Raw genomic sequence first — 17,265 nt, 5'->3', positions numbered from 1 at the left:
CAATTTATTTTTTAAAAATGGTTTTAAATTACATTTTTAAAAATATCTTCTTTTTATGCATTAAAATTCATTTGATATTCATCTCATATAACACTACCAAATTTGTGTTCACATCCGACTATATTTCTGTATTTATAGTGTACTGCTATTCTTTCATTCTCACCCTGAGGACAAAATAGTGTTGGACGTCATTTTTAGGCACTTTCTGCATGATTTTGGTATTACTGAAAATCACTTGGTATCACTGGTATGTCTAGATAATCAAATAAAACTACTTACAGTTTTTTTCATTAGATTTCTAAAAAATTAATGACGTGCCCCTGAAAGGGTTAGGTTCATTCTTGCGTCCTGTGATATTAAGCTAGTCACGCTACCATAGAGAATATAGATAAAAATAAGGAATAAAAGATTTGATTCGATTTTCCAACAGCAGTCTTTTTACAAACATGAAGATTATTCTTTTTTGGAAAATGTTATTTTCTTGCGGTCTAGTTAAATAGTCAAAAAATTACAATACTGAAATTAAAGGGATGTGCACAAAAATTTTGCTGCCCGTCACATATGACTTTTACAGGCCCCCTACCACTATGTTCCTTTATATATTTCACCCCATATTTTAAAAATCTCAGGCGACCAGGCGAACAGGTGTCCCTTCTCATCAATACTTTGTTGCATCACTTTTTGCTAGAATCATCAGACATAGATTCCACTAGCTATTTATTCATCGCTACTAATTTTCCATACCCTCTTCAATGAGTTCAAATTTGTTGGCAAGATTTAGATCTTGAATATTTTCCTTAAATTTGACAATGCTACAAATTTTTCATAGTATTGATGATTGATAGAGTTACTTGCCATGTTCAATACTGAAATACCACTTTTTGTGTTATATCTATGAGTCAATTAAGAGATATAATCTTGATAGGGTTCTCCTGTATGAGAAACAGCTAATAAATTGTAACAGCTAGTAAGAGGATAAGGATGCGATGACTGAAGAGGCAAGTATTGTTACACCTACTTAAATACAAATTTATAATAAAACATTCCTCCACTGAAGCCAGTGTTGGATTTTTTGGCGAGACAAGTGTCAAAAATTAGTTTAAACCTATGTTGATGACTGAGAAAATCACTAAAAGTAAATCTGACATGCAAAGTAATTTTTCAACATATTTCAAACTCGCATTAGTTACATCAAATATATATATATATATATATATATATATATATATATATATATATATATATATATATATATATATATATATATATATGTATGCAGTGGTGGATCTAGAACTTGGACAAGAGGGGGGCTAACTTAGGTCTGTTAAAAAAAAAAAAATCCAGTATAATATCGTTCAGCATCCTTTTCACGAGAATGTTACAATATTTGTTATTTAAAATAAGCATATGTTTATTTTTAACTTGTAAAACATGAAATACACTAAAAAATTGTCAAAAGAGTCTATTTTTTAAAATGATTATGAAACAATTTTTCAAAAACACAGTCGGCACATTAGTTGTAAGAAAATAAAATGATTTAATTTGTTACTCTAGTTTAAAACAAAACAAAAAAAACTTTAAACATTATTTGACATGTTCCCAGTCTTCCAAGACATTCTCTTCTTCTTATTTTTGCAGAAGAATTCAATTATTTTGTCGACAGATACATCTCTATCTCTTGCCACATTTGCTAGAGCAAGTCCATTTAACCGTACTTCTCCCATTGTGCTTCTTAAATAGGTTTTTATCCTTTTTAAGGTAGAAAAACTACGTTCAGCTGTTGAAGTCGTTACTGGGATTGTTGCGAAAATTTGGAGAACAGCAATAGATGGGAAAAACGAGGGGTCTAGCTCTTTCAGTGCCCCGATAGCTGTTGTAGGAGGACCGCATATCGGCAGCCATTTATTCCTCAACATCTTGATTTCTGCTAATAGCAAGCTCAAACTTCCTAGTTCATCTGTAAAATTCCTGTATTTGTCTGCAGCAGTTATATTTTTGTCAGTATACCTCGACAAGTTCGATGGAATTAGACCTTCTAGGGGAAGCACTCCAAGAATATCTCTGCTAAATCTGGAATCAATCTCGGAAATGAAGTGATCTATCAGAGGAAGAAAGACTGTTCGTCTGAAATAAACTTCTGGATTTTCTGGAGGTGTACAGTCTCGAGCACTTTTACGCTTTCCTGATCTGGGTATTTCTAACTCCAGATCCAATTCTTCAGCAATTTCAAGGCAGTTTTTGTAAATAGTTTGAAATTCGAGTTCTGCGTTTTGTCTTACACTCCGAAAAGTGTCCAAAACTTGAGACACATTAGCTAATGCAGAAGACATATCCTGCTTCGGCCTTTGCAACTGCTGACTTAGCCTCAGTGTCAAACTGAGACAGTACACTGATATTTCGACGCCAACAATAAATTCACTCCTTTTTATTGAAGCATTTAACATATATGCTTTTGTTGACGCTTCGGAAGAGGCAGTTGTATGTAAACTTTCCAGCACAGTCACAACAGGAACAAGTAGTTCCTTAAATGTTATTAGGCTGTCATGCCTTTCTACCCACCGTGTAGGGCAAAGTGCTTTCAATCTCTTTTTTTTAGTTTCCGAAAAGTCTTGCTTTTCTACAACATCGATTAATGCATTTGTTCTGTGCGCAGAAGCCGAGAGAAACACAGAGACAGTCTCAACTGTTCCCATTACGTTTCTTATAACAGGAATTTGGCAGCTTTTTGTGATGCACAAATTCAGGGAATGGCTGAAACAATGAGTATAAATGGCGAGGGGTAGCTGCTCGGAAATTAGAGCTTGAACGCCCTTAAATAGCCCAGACATGTTGCTTGCTCCATCGTAGCCTTGTCCACAGAGGTATTTGTAAGACAAATTCAGTTTTGTCAGTTCTTCGTCTATTGCGGATTTAATCGATAAACCAGTTGTCGCTTTGAGTTCCACGAATCCAAGGAAATCTTCCCTGGTTGTGAAACTGTCTATGTCGACATATCGCACACAAAACGTAAGCTGCTCCTTCTTACTTTCATCTGTGGTTTCATCACATATTATTGAGATGTATTTGGCTTTTTGTATACTACTCGTAATCTCCGAACGGATATAATCGCCAATGCATTCGATTATGTCGTTTTGGATTGTTTTGCTGATATGTGTACTTTTTTTTCTGCAAGTGGTAAGGTGTGTTTTCAAATCTTCATCACCAGCATCAATTCTAAAAGCCAATAGACTTTTGAAAACACCCTGGTTTCCTCTTAATGCATTTTCTTGCTCTTCCCTGCTGTTCAAATTGCCATCATCCCTATGACATCTCAAAGGCAGATTGTTATGGGCACAAAACAGTACGGTTTTTACTATAGGCTTCAAGCGTTTTAAATTTTGCTCTATTATAGAGGCTTTTCTAGCGTCTATCAGGAGGCCAACATGACTTACTGAACTTCCAGGAATAGGCTCCATGGATTGTTTAAAATGCAGGGCTTTTTCCACAGAAAATTGATGGTATTGGGTAGTTCGGTGATATTTTAGTTCTTCTGTAGCTTTCTTAAACTTAATCAACGGCTCCTTAACGAATGTTTTAAGCACCTGAAAATAAATAAACATCTTATTAAACTGCAATATAAAAAAAAAATTTGACGCTCAATTAATATCCCAATTTAGGTGTTAAGAACCGGGTGGAACATTAGAAGCAAAAGTCTTTCGAAATTATTCAAACTAATTTATGTTGATATTCGAGGTTTTATCTTTTAACAGTATGCATGAGTTGCTTATTCCTTTGTATTACTTGATTTCGAATTGAGGTAATTTCGATAATTCATTAAAATTACCATTCTTCCTATTTTTATGGACTTTGCTTAGACAATTAAAAAATTTGTTATAAATAAATACAGCTTATGAATTTACTTGTCTAATATGATAACTTTTAGTTTACAAGCCTTAAACATATGTAAAAAATATGATGTATCGATGCCATCGACGTTAAAACTGTTAACATAGATATTTTGTCATTGATGTTTCAAAAATAATTAAAAATTAATTTAAATGAACCGTTTTAATAATAATTTTTCTATCTACAAGGTTGTTTTGGTCTATTTCTTCCTTTGGCTTGTGACTGATGGAAGCTTGATCGATATTGACATCGTGAAATGTATTCAGTGGGTCATGAGATTTGCGTAAAACCTAAAGCTGAGTTCGCACTAAGGCGCGGGGTTGCGCGATTCCCGTTTTTTAAAAGATCGCGGTCTTTCTTATCTTGAATTTTTCTATTTTTCAAATGTATTTAATAACGACAGTCAGTATAAATGAAATAGCCGAGAACTTTTGACCACCACTTTATGGAAGAATCTAAGAAATAAACCAAAAAAAAAACAGAAAAAAAATATCGAGAAGAGCGCTTAAACTATTATTTTGCCTATAAAGAATATTGACACTATTAAAAAAAAAAAAATTCAATTCAATTCTGAAAAATGCCACTTATGAACTGATGGAATTTCTCACCTGATTTCCAATTCCAGCTCCAGTTGGTGCAAACAGAAAGCACATTTTACAAAATCCACCAGACGAAAGCTCACTGTAAGCAAGCCAATTGTACTGCTCCAACCATTCTCGTCTAAATTTACGGTTCTGCTTTCCTTCAGCTCTTGTTGGAAAGCTATAACTCACCGGAGGCTTCCATGTTTCATTTAAATATTTCAGCTTTTTATCGTCATCTAAAATCTTTCCAACAGCTAATCCAATATCATATAATTGATAATTTGTTAAAGATGTTATATCAGTAGGATTCTAAAAAAAAATACATTTATAAGTTAAGTAATTTAATACATTCCCTACAAATTATAATACATATTCCTATCTTAAAAATACATTCAAATAGAAATAATTTACCTGATACAAAAAATCTTGAAAGTGCAAAACGGTTTAAATGCATTTAAAATGCAGTTGACACTCAATTTTACGAAACTCTATTTACGAACACTCACGATTTTAAGAATTATTCTCTAGAAAAAAAATTTAAAAATCTTAAATTTAAGCACTATAATTTTTCATTATTTTTTATGGTTAAACCAATTTTCTGAAAACGAAACTATCTTTCTCATGCAAAAAGATAGTTATTTAATAATATATGAACAAATAAGATTCCTTTTCAAAGTTTTAGTAAATTTCAAAAAATTTGTCTAATTCATTAGCAAACATTCTAAATTCACACCTTTATTTTTTCAACTTATGAGAGTACCAATGTAGAAGAGAGAAAAAACTATAGTAGTATTGCAAAAAAAAAAAAAAAAAAAAAAAAACCCTCAGTATAAAATGTTGAAACTTAACATGTGAAAAATAAATAAATGAATTAAAAATTGAACAAAGGCACCTGATTTTTATCAGATTGCTTTGAAATCACCTCATCTTTTGCCCATGTTTTGGGGTAAAAAAAAAAAAAATTTTCAATGCAAAAAAAAAAAAAAAGTGCAAGCTTATGGATGCAGAAATTCGTTAAACGTCTTAGACTCCATAATCTCACACCTTTTTTTACATTGAAAAAGGGGGTTCCTGCTAACATGACCCCCCCCCCCATGTACCAGCAATCATTATTACTATTTTACTTATTTATGCTTTAAACGATAATTTTAATTTTATTTTTGTATATCAATATACAGTTGGTATGTTATAACATATTTAAAATATAGCTGAATTTTAAAGAAAATATATTTACTTGTTCTTTAGAAGTCTCACATCCAGCTGTACAGTTGTTCACATTCTCAACGTTAGATGTAGTCGGCATGCGTTGTAGTAGTCCATTATTAGAATACGGCTGTTTGGAATCTGATGGTATTTTATCGATACTAACTCCATCGTGTCCTTGGAAATCATCAGTTATATGCGTATTGCTTTTACTAAAATAATCTGTAAGTCGACGCTTCATATTCACTCGACAATACTTATATTTAAAATATCAAAACAATTGCGAAATAAATCAAGTCAAACTCCAATTTAGCGCCCGCCCTTTAAAGCACCAGTCCAACAAAATCGCCACATTTGTTTCTTAACAAAACTTCCAAGTGTGAAAAAAACAAGAATCCAAGTATGAATTTTAATACAAGCAATTCGTTAAAACAACAGTTCAATACTGCGACAACCGATGCCGCGTCCCAGAAAAACTTTTCCACAATTTTCCACCTTTTATTATTTTAACTAAATTTTCGCTCTTGGTGTTTCCTTATCAGTAACCTTAGCATATTATGAGCATTACTACTTCGTTGTGCTATTGCTGGTTGTTCAAAAGAGGAGTACTCAATGTTATCTCTGGGCAAAAACAGCCTATTAAGAGTTCATTTACAATAAACATAAGTCCTAACGAGACACATGGTCAGCAATTCAACATTACAGAAAGGAACTATTGCTTTTTTTCTAGTCCGACTGCATATTCCTAATTCAGTGGGAGGGACTCTATTATCGGTTTCCGCGGAAATAGGGATGCACCATACCTGCTCCTGATGATACCTGTCAGTAGCCGTTATGTATCGTCCTCTGCGGCTTGCTTAGTACACTTGCTTAATTTACTGCCTAAACGTTTTGAAAAGGATTAGTGAACGACAGGTTTTCATTCTGGATGTCGCGGGCTTCAAAGAAAGAACAGTGGTGTCCGTTGACAGGAAGAGAATTTAGTAAACATAATCCTAGCTTAAGTTTACAAAAGTGGTGCAGTAATGAAAATCGCTGAAATTTCATTTTCTATGAATGTAATTTTTAACCAAATGGTAAGGGTTGCTATAGTATCCTTAGCACCTCCCCCTCCTCCCCACTGCTCTACAGATCCACCATTGAAGCTGTATAAATTTTATGAAATATTACAAACTTAGTAAAAATATTGCAGTATTAAAAATATCTAAAACTGAAATTTTATCAAGTGTAAGGTCTGACCTCAAGGGGATACTATAGACCCCCTTAGCCCCCCCCCCCGCATAGATCCGCCAGTGAAATGTATAAATTTAATTTAATATAATACAAACATAAAATATCCATAAGTAGTGCAGTATTAAAAAATATATAATTTCAGTTTTATCTAGTATAAGTTTTGACCTCATGGAGGTAGGGGGGGGCTATACTCCCTTGCCCCCCCCTCATAGATTCGCCACTGACGGCGTTAATTGGAAAGTAATAACTTCAGATTAAAAACCTCGATAGCAGAACAAAGTTATTGTCTCGAAGACTTTCCATGAAATTACAAATCGCATTGTAATCTGTTGTAAGTTTTAGCCAAATGGGAGAAAGGGTCACAGTCCCCTTACTACCCCCCCTCCCACCCCAAACTCGCCATTAATAAACCACCGTATATAGTGTACATATTTAATAAAATATAATGCATGTTTGTAATTCGCAGAAGTATTGACGTATTTAAAATCTTCGAAATTTCGGTTTTACCTAGTGTAAATTTTGACCTTATGGGAGAGGAGGGGGGGGGGCTATAGCTCCCTTAGCCTTGGAATGATGTAAAATATATTAGGGCTAACTTTCAGATTAAAAAATACCTCGATCGCAGAATGAAATTATTCCCTCTGAGCCGTTCCGTGCCATTGCAGATCACAATTTAATCTGTCGTAAGTTTTGACGAAATGAGAGAAGAAGCTACAGTCCCCCATGTATACGCCGCTCTATATAGTGCTTCTATATTTATTTAAATATAATACAAACTTAAACATGTTACAATATCGCAGTATTAAAAATCTCTGAAATTTCGATTTTATCTAGTGTAAGTTCAGACCTCATGGGGGGGGGGGGACTATAGCCCCTTTAGCCCCCCCCCCCGTGGATCTGCCACTGATAGTGCTTCTATATTTATTTAAATATAATACAAACTTAAACATGTAACAATATTGCAGTATTAAAAATCTCTGAAATTTCGATTTTATCTAGTGTAAGTTCAGACCTCAAGGGGGGGGGCTATAGCCCCCTTAGCCCCCCCCCCCCCGTGGATCCGCCACTGTATGTATGTATTAAGAAGTATCCTTTTTTAATACAGTGAAACCTGTGTAAGTTGACCACTTGCGGTGCACTACTTTTGTGGTCAACTTATAGAGGTTGAATTATATGATAAGATCTAGTTCTGTGCCTGAAAATAGCGGTCAACTTAGACAGGGGGTCAACTTACAAGGATGGTCAACTTTACAGGTTTTACTGTACACTTCAAAAACATTAATTAATTTAATGCTATAGGGGAGGGTGGGCCACAATGAGACAAAAAAAAACAACATATTTTTCATTTGTCGTATGTTGGTGAGTTCTAAAGCACAGAAACATACTTGATTATATTAAAGGTATCAAATTATAGTATATTGCACCAAATTTAGCTTATTTAATGTCAGAAAAAAAAATGTTATGAGGCTTTATAAATTCACTCAAAAGTGTCACATTGTGGCCCAGTGATGGGCTATGATGAGACATGGTTTCATCATCATCATGGTTTCATCATTCATGGACAACACTGTATTTTTACCTAAAGTTTGCAAAATAAGTACCTTTAGCCAGTTCATTAAAGAAACTTAATACAGTACAGAGTTTAAAACAAAAAAATAACAACACCACGTGATACACTGATTTTTTAAACAATTCCAACAATTTTTTTTTCCATAAATTTGATGGTTTCAAAGTCCTGTGTCCCCTTAAAGCATATTTTAAGTATTTAAACTGCTTTTTATCATACATACAAAACAATTTTAATTACAGTAAGCAAAAAAAAAAAAAAAAAAAAACATTAGGATTTAAGAAACAGGAAAAGAATAAAATAATAAATGCCAAATATTAATTGATAATTACCTTATATAATTATTTTATACAAATATTAATTATAATTATAAAGTGCTTTGAAATAAGTACTATGTTTGGCAACCTTATCAACAACTAACCGGTTTCTAGTTTTGTTTTGTACAAAGCTGTGTAGTAAAATAAAAAGTTCACTTGTAATAATTAGTTCAAAATATAAATATTTTTAAATCAAGCCTATTTTTTATTGTCAAATTTCTTTTTTGTAAACTAAAACAAGAGTAGATAAGTATTCTACACTTGCTTACTGCTGCTTGAGTCACAATGAGAAGTCTTGCTGTGGCCCAAACAACAAAATAAATATTTTTCATATCATTAAAATAAACCATGAGTTAAAAATAATATAGCTGAATAATAGAAGGTTAAAGTGTCAGTAACAGCATAAACTACAACACTTATCTCAACTGTTGAAGTTTTTCAAGATTATGATAGATGCATGAAATTATCCAAATAACTTTCAGTGAGTTCAAACTATTTTTTTCTACAAAACAAAAGCATATTACAGAATGGAACTAGGAATTCTAGGAAGCATTTGGTTATGCCCAGCTAAGTTCCAATTATTTTAATCATAAATTTTAAAAAATTAAAATGCCTTGTTCACGGAAATAAAAAAAAAAGAAAAATCTTTTAATATTTAAAAATCAATGCAAATTTAATATCAAAGTAGTAATTTTGTTAATTGTGCAAACAATCAACTACTTTAATGATTAGTGGGAATATAATATTAAGCTCTCTTAATTAAAGTACGGATTAATTACTAATTTTCAAATGTATGATAAAAAAATAGTATTTAGTAAATTGGAGGATATCTACTGGCAATTTATAATTTTGGTAGAATGCCTATTATTGATGTATTTCCCCTCCGTCATTTATTTCCACCTCAGAAATAATGACATTGATGAGGTCTGTCAAGGAGGCGAGATTCACGGAGGTGAGGAATTGTCTATTCATGTAGGCCTAATAGATACATTTTTCAGGGAAATTTATTTTTTTCGTTGCTACAATCTGCACATGTTTAAGCATATGTGTGTGAACGCATGTTCACTTCTTTTTTTACATTAATTTACATCCCTGAAATTCAAGTTCACGGAGGTGAGAAGTCAGAGTAACCACACTAAGTTTTAAAGCAAAATCTATCTTCGTGTTTTTCAATAAAAATCTCACAACTTCAACTATGGCCAAAAGTAAACAAGGGGGCTCCCTTGTATCATGGAAAATAAAATTTGATGTCATTACTGCCATGTGTTAATGAGGAATGGCATTTTGTGTTTAGGTAACGGAGGTGAGAATTTATTGTGTGACATGACTCCTTATCCTACTAAAACAAACTAAAACACAATATTAAAAAATTAAATATACTTAAACAATTAGTATTTGAGACACTTGTAAAAGGAATAATAAATAAATAAGTACATACTTTCAATTAAACAAGTTTTTAAGCAACATAAACAGTCACACAAGGTGTGGACATGCCACGGAGGTGAGAATTCACATGTTGTGAACCAAAAATATACTAAAATCAAAATTTATTAAAAAATTGTTGGCAGGTTAAAACAGATATTTTTAATTTTTGATGAAAACAATGCTTTTTAATTTTTGATGTAATTAGAAAGCATTGTTTAATGAATTGTTCCTTAAAGTTACTGTAAAAGCCGTGTGACAGAAAAGTTACACTATTTGAAGAATGACTTACTAGTGATGTTCAACTTACGGCCCGCGGACGACATGAGACGCGCGAAGGTCATACATGTGGCCTGTTGTATCGAAAAATATTTTATCTGTAATTTTTATCTTCACTGTCATTTGCTCAATCTTTGCTGTCCTGCCGTTTGACATTCGTAGGTATACTCAAAAAAAAAAAAAAAAAAACAGATCACACCTTCCAACTGAAATATTATTGCCTACATATCGAGAGATATGACGATGCTAAAAATCTTCCCCCAAAGTTTTTCTGAAAACACTGTTACAACTTTCTTTAGTTCACATTCATGTAAATAACAAGGATTAAAAGCAATTTTACCAAGACCTAGTTAGAAAGGGTAAAAATTATGATAAAAGTCACAAAAAGGTACCCGGTCATCAACGTTAGGGTTAATAAAAATAGCCAGCAATAATAAAAACATTAATGTTTTATAATTGCTAATTGCTAGACATAATTTAAATCGAAATGACATAAGGAATGAAAGAGCACTTTCAATTACATTGAGGTTCCAGGTCAAATCAACATAAAAATTAATTTTTTTGAATCACCATCTTTGAAATTTGTTTAAATTTTTAAGTGGATCTGCATTTAATGCATGAAATTTGTTGTGACAAGTGCTGATTGCAGTGAATAATAGTTATTGTTGCAATAGAAGTAGGTTCATTTCTTCCACATGAATTAAAACATTGATTCCTTTTAGAATTTTCAATTTCCTTCTCTATTTTCAATGTTTTTTATATTGTACAAACACGTAAGGAACCTACATTCATCATAAAAAAGGACTAGTAAATTGGTGCAATGTAAAAAAAAAAAAGAAGTAAAATATAGCCAAAAGTTATGTTGTTACTTTACAAACAAAGTTTTATTAGAAATGAAAAAAATAAGTTGTCTCCCCACATGGATTACTGTGTTACTGTTATTTCAAAAACAATTAACATCAAAATGTGACTACATTCCTGCAATTAACAATTTCATTAATGAATTATTTCAGATATCCACAATACTAGCTACAAAGTTATGATTATAGTAAATTAGAGGTTTTTTGACATGACAGTTGAAACAAAGGTTAAAACTCAAAAAATTGCCAACAGGGAATCAAGCCACTTTGATGCTAAATCTTTCAGACCTGTGATAATTTTACCGACTTTCAAGGTTTGTGAAAGCCCTGTCTTCATAATAAGATATCAGATCAAAACCGCTTAAATTTCACATTTCAACATTTAAGTTCCTACACAGTATTTTAATAATTTAGCCAAATTAGGAAATGTACAAAAATAAATTAAATAGTAAATGTGCAAAAATGAAAATTGCTGAAAAGAAATTATATTTATGTCCTTCCAGTATTTATCTTTAAAAAAAAACAAACAAACAAAGAAAAGAAAGAAAGAAAGAAACATAGCACGAAGTAATTGAAGTCGGTTTTTTTCTTTTTCTTTTTTTGGAAATCGTACATGATTTGATAATGCGGCAGACAATACCATAAAAGAAAACCACACGAAAATTTCATATCTTTCGTGCTTACCTTCTTTTTTAAATGATCCAAAACAAGCTGAGGTCCAACCAGGCATTTTTTGGTCTCGAAAGAGTAAAGAAAGTTTTACTTGAAACACCGAAATATAACAGATGATTCACAAATAATCGCAAAAACAGGAAAAATAGTTAATTTATACTACGATAATTTATATAATGAAAATGTTGAAAGTGGAACATAATAATAATTAAAAGGACCGCTGAATGTTTACTAAGAAGCGGGTGCACATGCCTCTCTGCCGAGCGCATCCACGCAAAAGTTATCTATTTAATAACAACGAATAAAACCATCAAGCGCATTCAAGTGTAGCCTACGAAGATGCAAAGCTTAACATGAAGGCTGTGGCTATTGCGCCGGTAACTGGTTCAATAGCTCCCCAGCTATTGCGCCGGCATAGCCTCAGGCGTTCATGTTCCCGGGCATCTATTACCGGTCGTAATAGCAGCAGGGCTATTGAGCCAGCAATTTTTAAGGCGTAATAGCCACTGGGCTATTGAGTCAGCAATTTTTAAGGCGTAATAGTCAGCAAGCTATTGAGCCTTGATTTCGGATTATTATATCCCAGGGGTGTCCACCTATTGGGTATTGGGGATCATGGCGCAGGCTGCGCCATTGAAATTTTTAGGGGAGGTGGTAGAGGGGTATTTTTCTCACTTTAAGGGGGCTCTTGCATTTCGGGGAGGGGGGAATTTAGGGGGATGCGCCCTTGTCCTTGTGGCTGGTTTTGAGGTAAAGTCAGGGGTGCTCATCTAAGCGGGCGAGGTTGGGGACATGGCACAGACTGCGACATTGAAATTTTTAGGGGGTTGAAGAGTATTTTTCTCGCTTTAAGGAGGCTCTTGATGCACTTCGGGGGGAAGTCTTGGCGAAATTTAAGAGGATGAGCCTTTGGGGGCAAATTTTTGGGTAAAGCAGGGTGCCCACCTACGCGGTGGGGGGATATAGCACAGACTGCGCCATTGAAATTTTAGGAGCAGTTTGAGGGATATTTTTCTCACTTCAAGGGGGTTCTTGCATTTCGGGAGGGGGGGATTTATGGCGATGCGCCCATGTCCTTGGGGCTAGTTTTGGGGTAAAATCAGGGGTGCCCACCTAAGCGGCGGGGGGCATGGTGCCGACTGCGCCACTGAAATTTTTAAGGGGGGTTGAAGGGTATATTTCTTACTTTAAGGGGGATCTTGCATTTCGGGGGGGGGGTCTTTACGAAATTTGGGGAGATGCGCTCTTGTTCGTGAAGCTGGTTTTGGCATAAAGTCAGGGCTGCGCCATTGAAATTTGGGGGGGGGGGATTGAAGGGTATTTTTCTCACTTTAAGGGGGTTCTTGATGCATTTCGGGAGGAAGTCTTCGCGAATTTTAAAAATATGCGCCCTTGTCCTTGGGGCTGATTTTGGGGTAAAAGTAGGGAGCCCCTTAAGTGGAAAGGGGGGGGGGCATGGCGCAGACTGCGCCATTGAAATTTTTAGGGGGGTTGAGGGGTATGTTTTTCTCACTTTAACGAGGCTCTTGCATTTCGAAGGGGGGGTCTTTGCGAAATTTAGGGGGATGCGCTCTTGTCCATAGGGGGTGTGGGCACACCTGATATCTACTATTATGAACAATTTAAAATTGGTTTCGTTTATTGCAAAGGAACTTTTTACGAGAATTCAACGTTGATCTGTTTTCAGTTCAATTTTAATTTTCACGTGTGAGATGGAATTAAGGCAGTCACATACGGAAACCTTAGTAAATTACTTATCTTTTGTTTTCTTAGAAATTCATCCGTCTGTTTCAGGGCTGCGGAGTCGGGAGTCAAGCTGATTTTGGGGTAAAATCATTGGTGCCCACCTAAGCAAGGGGGGGGGAAGCATGGCGCAGAATGCGCCATTGAAATTTTTTGGAAGGAGTTGAGGGGTATTTTTCATTTTTAGGGGGGCTCTTACACTTCTGGGGGGCTTCGGAAAATTTAGGAGGACGCGCCCTTCTCCATAGGGAGTGTGGGCACCCCTGATATCTACTATTGTGAAAAAATTAAAATTGGTTTCGTTTATTTCAAAAGCGTTTTTCACGAGAATTCAACATCTGTATCTGTTTTCAATTCAATTTGAATTTTCTCTTGTGAGATGGAGTTAAGGCAGGTCACATACGGAAACCTTAGTAAATTACTTATCTTTTGTTTTCTCAGAAATTCATCCGTCTGTTTCAGGGCTACGGAGTCAGAGTCAGGCTGATTTTGGGGGTAAAATCATTGGTGTCCACCTAAGCAAGGGGGGGGGGGGGCATGGCGCAGAATGCGCCATTGAAATTTTTTGGAAGGAGTTGAGGGGTATTTTTTCATTTTTAAGGGGGCTCTTACATTTCTGGTCGGGCATCGGAAAATTTAAGGGGACGTGCCCTTCTCCATAGGGAGTGTGGGCACTAGGGTGGATCGAAAAAAACGAAATTTTGAATCTTAATTTGGAATACCCGCCAAAGCTGTGCATGTGTAAGTACAACACACATGTAAAACATTATCAAGTTTGAACAACTCTTTGAGGGTCCTACCAAGGCTTGAATTTCTCCAAAAATAGAAAAAAAAGGTCAATTTTCCAAAATTTTTATGAAAATACTAGTGTTTAAAATTTTTGTAACAATACGGTTAAAATGCTTCCTTTGAACACTCTTTTCATGTATCTTCACAATTATTAACAGTCTTTGCACCATTAAGTTCGCACATAAGGCGTTAAGTTTCGCAAAATTAACCAAAAACTGACTTTTTTTAAGCTTTTTTGCACATTGCAATATTTCTTCTTTTAAGTCCAGTTTTCTTTTTTAAAACGCCGGTATAGAATTCAATTTTAAACGGAAGTGAAGTTAAACTTTATTACATTATCAGTCCAGCATCCACTAAAAATAGGTGGCTGCATTTCGAGTTCCATTCGACCTTTTCCATCAGCCGAGCCACATGTATTAAGTATAAATTTAATACTTATTTTACATTAGAAGTAAACTATCAAAATGATTTAGTTGCATTAACTAAAAAACATAGAGAGAAGTGCATTGGCTACAAAGAATGTTTTACTCACACACAGTCGCTCTGACATATAAGCATCAATATTTCACAAAATGAGGGACTTGAAAAGTATCAGTTAGTTAAAGCCACAGAAAATAGTCAGTTCGTCACATACATTCATGAAACCTCTTTGAAATCATTTTTTGATTCAAATGATGACATGATACTTCGAGATTTGATTTTTGCTCCTATGAAGCCAGCTCTTGCCGATTGACTAATCATAAACAAAGAAGCTTCTGTCACATTATTAGCACAGCGTTCCACCACCTGAGTGTGACAGGAGAACTAAACGAACGCAAAATTGGCGTTGGTGTTTTCAATCTATTGTTGAAGACTTTCATTAGATATGCCAGCTAAAATAGGAGAAAGGTGGCAGTTATTGCACATTCTTGCCGGTTGATAACATCTGAGCAGTCTGATGCATTAAAGTTAATCCTTGAATTATATAATTCTCTTATTTCTTCATGAACAGAAGCCACTTGTCTGGCCTTCAAAATCTTCGCAAAGCCAGTTCTCATCATTGATCACTGTTAAGAGAATATTTTCCGAGTGGCAAAAATAGGCATTTTGTTGAATGACAGGATCAATATTTTTTTCAGATTTTCACTTACGCAACGAGATGCTGTAATAACATTGATGAAGAACAGCAAAGTTTTGTTTCAATTCCAGAAGAAGAAAAATTTGCTACGGCTATACTGCCGCCAACAGAGCAATCAACATCTTTTGGTGTTGATGTCACTTCAAAAGTGGAACAAATGAGGCTTTCTTTGCCAACGCTATCAAGAGTGTGCTACCAGTACGGCATTTCTGACAGATGTGCGATATGCTGCAGCAATTGCTTCAGAAACATTACAGGATTTTGGTACTGTGTCAAATAATTATCGTTCTAAAGTCGTTGATAGGAATAAAATTCGAAGACAGCGACAGAAGTGTCACAGGTGTTACAGACGAGGTACGTGCTTTTCTTCAAAACCTGCAAACTAGAAGTGAAAGGGTTTGAAAATTACATTTTTCGATAGCCGAAAAGACAAAACTATGACAAAAAGAAATAGTTGGAGGCAGATACCATAGAAGAATCAAAAGCGAGGGAACCATGGTTGAAAAATCCAATTCTCTTTATTTGGGTCATGTGACGCCAACTTCTGGAACGGGAAAACATGTCGCGACAGCAATGTGATTTTTGAACTGAAAATTTGTTTAAGCAGTAAGAATCTTTTCGCTTGGCCACGAATACCAGAAAAAAGAACAATGCAATTGTGGCCATAGAGAATAAAATTGGACCTCCTGTTTCATGGTTAATCTGCGAACTGCATACGACCAGCCTTTGCTCAACCTGTTCACATAACTTGATGTTGAAACTGCTGGTCCATTTGAATTTTCGCAGAACCAATAGGTACATTGCTAGACAGGTGCGATAATTTACCACTGGTCCAGTTTGAAGCAATTACGCTTCTTGTCGTAGGTGCTGGGCTGTTAATATAATAAAGTATAATTTCATTTCCATTTAAAACTGCATTCTGCAGTCATTGCAAAAAAATTGGACTTTAAAAGAAAAAATATTGCAATGTAAAAAAAGGCTTGAAAAAAGTCAGTTTTTGGAAATTTCACGAAATTTTATGAACTTGTGTGCGAACCTAATACAGCAAATAATGTAAATAACTTTGAAGATACATGAAAAGCGTGTTAAAAGGAAACATTTTAATGGTATTAGAACAAAAATGTTAAACCTTATTATTTTCATAAAAATTTTGGAAAATTGAACTTTTTTCCTATTTTTGGAGAAATTCAAGCCTTGGTAGGACCCTCAAGGAGTTGTTCAAACTTGATAATATTTTACATGTGTATTATTCTTACACATGCACAGCTTTTGGTGGGTATTCCAAATTAAGATTCGAAATTTCATTTTTTTCGATCCACCCTAGTGGGCACCCCTGATATCTACTATTGTGAAAAAATTAAAATTGGTTTCGTTTATTCCAAAGGAGTTTTTCACGAGAATTCAACATCTGTATCTGTTTTCAATTCAATTTGAATTTTCTCTTGTGAGATGGAATTAAGGCAGTCACATTGGGGAGGGGAGGGGGTCATGGCGCTGACTGCGCCATTGAAAGTTTTAGGGGCGATGTTTTAAATATTATTTTTTACTTTCGGGTTCTCTTGCTTTTGGGGGGGATTTTCACAATTTTTAGGGG

At 34.6% G+C, this 17,265-nt stretch overlaps 1 protein-coding gene across 1 annotated transcript in view; it reads right to left on the bottom strand.

The window, feature by feature from the left end:
- Positions 1–12,265, bottom strand: part of LOC129218821 (glutamate receptor-interacting protein 2-like) — a 186,614-nt gene extending 174,349 nt beyond the window's left edge. The window contains exon 1 of the mRNA XM_054853143.1: positions 12,035–12,265. Within this exon, the coding sequence (XP_054709118.1) occupies positions 12,035–12,080 (46 nt within the window). The 5' untranslated portion in view covers positions 12,081–12,265. The remainder of the gene's footprint in view (positions 1–12,034) is intronic.
- Positions 12,266–17,265: the final 5,000 nt, after the last annotated feature.

This window comes from Uloborus diversus, chromosome 3, assembly GCF_026930045.1.
Source record: "Uloborus diversus isolate 005 chromosome 3, Udiv.v.3.1, whole genome shotgun sequence".
NCBI classification, from domain to species: domain Eukaryota; kingdom Metazoa; phylum Arthropoda; class Arachnida; order Araneae; family Uloboridae; genus Uloborus; species Uloborus diversus.
Note: the sequence above shows the minus strand (reverse complement) of the source record. Positions and strands in the feature narration are given on the sequence as shown.